The 2,863-nt window shown below is 50.4% G+C and overlaps 1 protein-coding gene across 1 annotated transcript; it reads right to left on the bottom strand.

The window, feature by feature from the left end:
- LOC106753605 lies at positions 1-1,140 on the bottom strand. The gene has a single exon (XM_014635425.1). It carries the CDS (start codon positions 1,138-1,140, stop codon positions 1-3), a length of 1,140 nt encoding a protein of 379 aa, XP_014490911.1.
- Between the last annotated feature and the right edge of the window lie 1,723 nt (positions 1,141-2,863).

Raw genomic sequence — 2,863 nt, 5'->3', positions numbered from 1 at the left:
CTAGAAAAACCCTGCTCTTAGCACTCTAGCTCGTAGAGTTCGCCCACCTGTATGTCTCCCGCACATCCCTTCATGTAACTCCCTCATTACGTACTCCGCTTCGTTCTCCAGCAAACACTTCAATAGCGGAGTGACGTAACCCCTCTGGTATAGCTCATCACCTATCAAACAATACCGAGCGATCTTCTTGGCCTCCTCGGTACTTAAGGCCCCCCCGTCATCCTGCCTCCGAATCAATTGTACTATCTCGTCCTTCCAGGTACTTTGTATTCCCCTGGTAGTAATGGCGCAGCATTCCACCGTCGGCTTGGTTACCAACAGTTTGATCACCGAAGACAACCCTCCTTTCGTGACTCCGCCGGCCAGTTTCGACAGTGTATCGGCACGGCTGTTCTCCGATCGGGGAACATGTCGCAATGTGAACTCTTTGAAGCTTGTGGCCAATTGCTTGGCCTTGTGAAAATATTGTAACAGGAGATCCTCCTTCACCTGGAAGCTCCCATTTATCTGCCCCTCGACCAGCTGGGAATCCGTCTGACACTCCAGCCGACCTACTACTAGGTCCCTTGCCAACTCCATCCCGGCCAATAAAGCCTCATATTCGGCTTGGTTGTTGCTAACCTTGAACTGGAACACCAACGATTGCTCAATCAGTATCCCGTTCGGCCCTTCCAAGACCACCCCCACTCCTCCTCCCCTTAGGCTAGACGACCCATCAACTGAAAGTTTCCAACAGAATTCCCCCTCTTCAGGGGGTAGATCAACTGCAAAATCCGCCAGATGTTGACCCCGTACCGACCCCCTCGGCTCGTACCTCAACCCAAACTCCGATAGTTCTACCGACCACCCTATCATCCGTCCTGCCAAATCTGGTTTTCGTAAGATCTTGGCTATCGGGTAGTCCGTCCGTACCACGACTTGAAACCCTTGGAAGTATGGCCGTAACCGCCGAGCGGCGTAAATCAGGGACATGGCCACCTTCTCCAACTGCTGGTACCTCAACTCTGCCTCCTTCAAGCTTCTACTAACGAAATACACCAGTTTGAACTGGGGAACCTCCTGTATCAGGGCCGCGCTAATGGCCCCCTCCGAAGCTGCCAAATAGATCTGTAATTCATGCCCATGTTCCGGCCGACCCATCACTGGAGGCTGGGTAAGAACCCCCTTTATCCGTTTGAAGGCCTCCTCACTCTCTTCATCCCAACATTCCTACGCGGTCTTCTTCATGGCCCTGACGATCGGTTTCGCCCGTCCGGCCAAATGAGGGATGAACCGTGACAACGACGTTAGCCGCCCCACCAGCCTCTGAACTTCCTTCACCGTTTGGGGGCTTCTCATTTCCAGCACCGCCTTACACTTGTCGGGGTTTGCCTCAATTCCCCATGCGGTCAACATGAAACCTAGGAATTTCCCCGCCCTCACCCCAAAGGTACACTTAGCGGGATTGAGGCGCATATCGAACTTTCGAAGCTGCCCCATAACCTCCTTTAAATCTGCCAGATGTTCCTCAACCGACCGACTCCTCACCACCATATCATCAACATATACCTCCATGCATCTTCCTATTTGCCCTTGGAAGACTTTGTCCATTAGCCTTTGGTATGTAGCCCCTGCGTTCTTCAAACCGAACGACATGACCTCGTAGCAAAAAGTTCCTTGCTCGGTAATGAAAGCGGTCTTGTCGCTATCCGGACGGTACATAGGTATCTGATTATACCTTGAATAGGCGTCCAGGAAACTCATTACCTCATACTCGGACACCCCGTCTACCAACGCGTCAATGTTTGGTAGGGGGTACGTATCCTTCGGGTAAGCCTTGTTTAGATCCGTGAAGTCAATGCACATCCTCCACTTACCACTGGACTTTTTTACCATGACTACGTTGGCCAGCCAAGTAGTGTACTTGACTTCCCTTATGAACCCGGCCTCGATCAACATCCCCACCTCTTCACCTACCGCCCTTCTCTTCTCCATACCTAGCCTCCTCTTTTTCTGAGATACCGGTCGGGCATCTCGAAACACAAACAACTTATGCAAAATCACGTCAGGATGGATACCTGGCATGTCCGATGCAGTCCAGGCGAACAAATCCTTATTCTCCACCAGCACATCCTCCAACCTTTGCCTTTCGCCATCCTGAAGATCCTTGCCGACCATTGTCACCCGGTCCTCGCCTCCTAAGAGACATGGCTGGATTTCCCCCATCGGTTCCACCCGGTCGGCGGTGTCTTCTCTTGGGTCCAACTCAGCAGCCGAGATTGCCGGACGGGTTTCACACACCCTATGCCTTGGAGGTTGCACCTTTAACCCCGCCACGTAACACTCCCTTGCTACCCTCTGGTGATCTTTAACCGTCCGGATCGTGTCATCATCTGCGGGATACTTCATCGTCAAGTGAGGGGTGGACACTATTGCTCCAAACGCATTAAGACAAGGTCGTCCCAACAGCACGTTGTATGAAGTTTCCGCTTCTACCAACAGGAAACGCACCCTTAACTCCTTCGCCCCCACCTCTGCCCCTAAGCACACCCTTAAGTCCACATATCCCCTTGTATCAACCCGTTCTCCTGCGAATCCCAAGATTTGCTCGTTAAAAGGCATTATGGATTCGTCCGGTATGTCCATCTGCTGAAAAGTTTTCCAATACAGGATGTTGGCCGAACTTCCCTGATCAATTAGTGATAACTTTTTGGCAAGTATACCAAATCGTTACAAGTAATACAGTGATAAGAAAAGTATCGTTCTCCTCAGGGAATTTGTGTAACGTTATTTAATTTAAAAATTTATCAAGATCAATTCGTGTTTTGAAAGTCGCTTTGAAATTTTGCATAAAGAACACAAAATTTAACAACGTAAAAATTAA

The sequence above is a fragment of the Vigna radiata genome, unplaced genomic scaffold (genome assembly GCF_000741045.1).
Source record: "Vigna radiata var. radiata cultivar VC1973A unplaced genomic scaffold, Vradiata_ver6 scaffold_134, whole genome shotgun sequence".
Lineage (NCBI taxonomy): Eukaryota > Viridiplantae > Streptophyta > Magnoliopsida > Fabales > Fabaceae > Vigna > Vigna radiata.
This window is presented reverse-complemented; position numbering and strand designations above follow the sequence as displayed.

What these genes read in the sequence shown, in the direction of transcription:
- LOC106753605 (XM_014635425.1), bottom strand. Translation starts at nt 1,140, where the DNA reads ATGGGTCGGCCGGAACATGGGCATGAATTACAGATCTATTTGGCAGCT.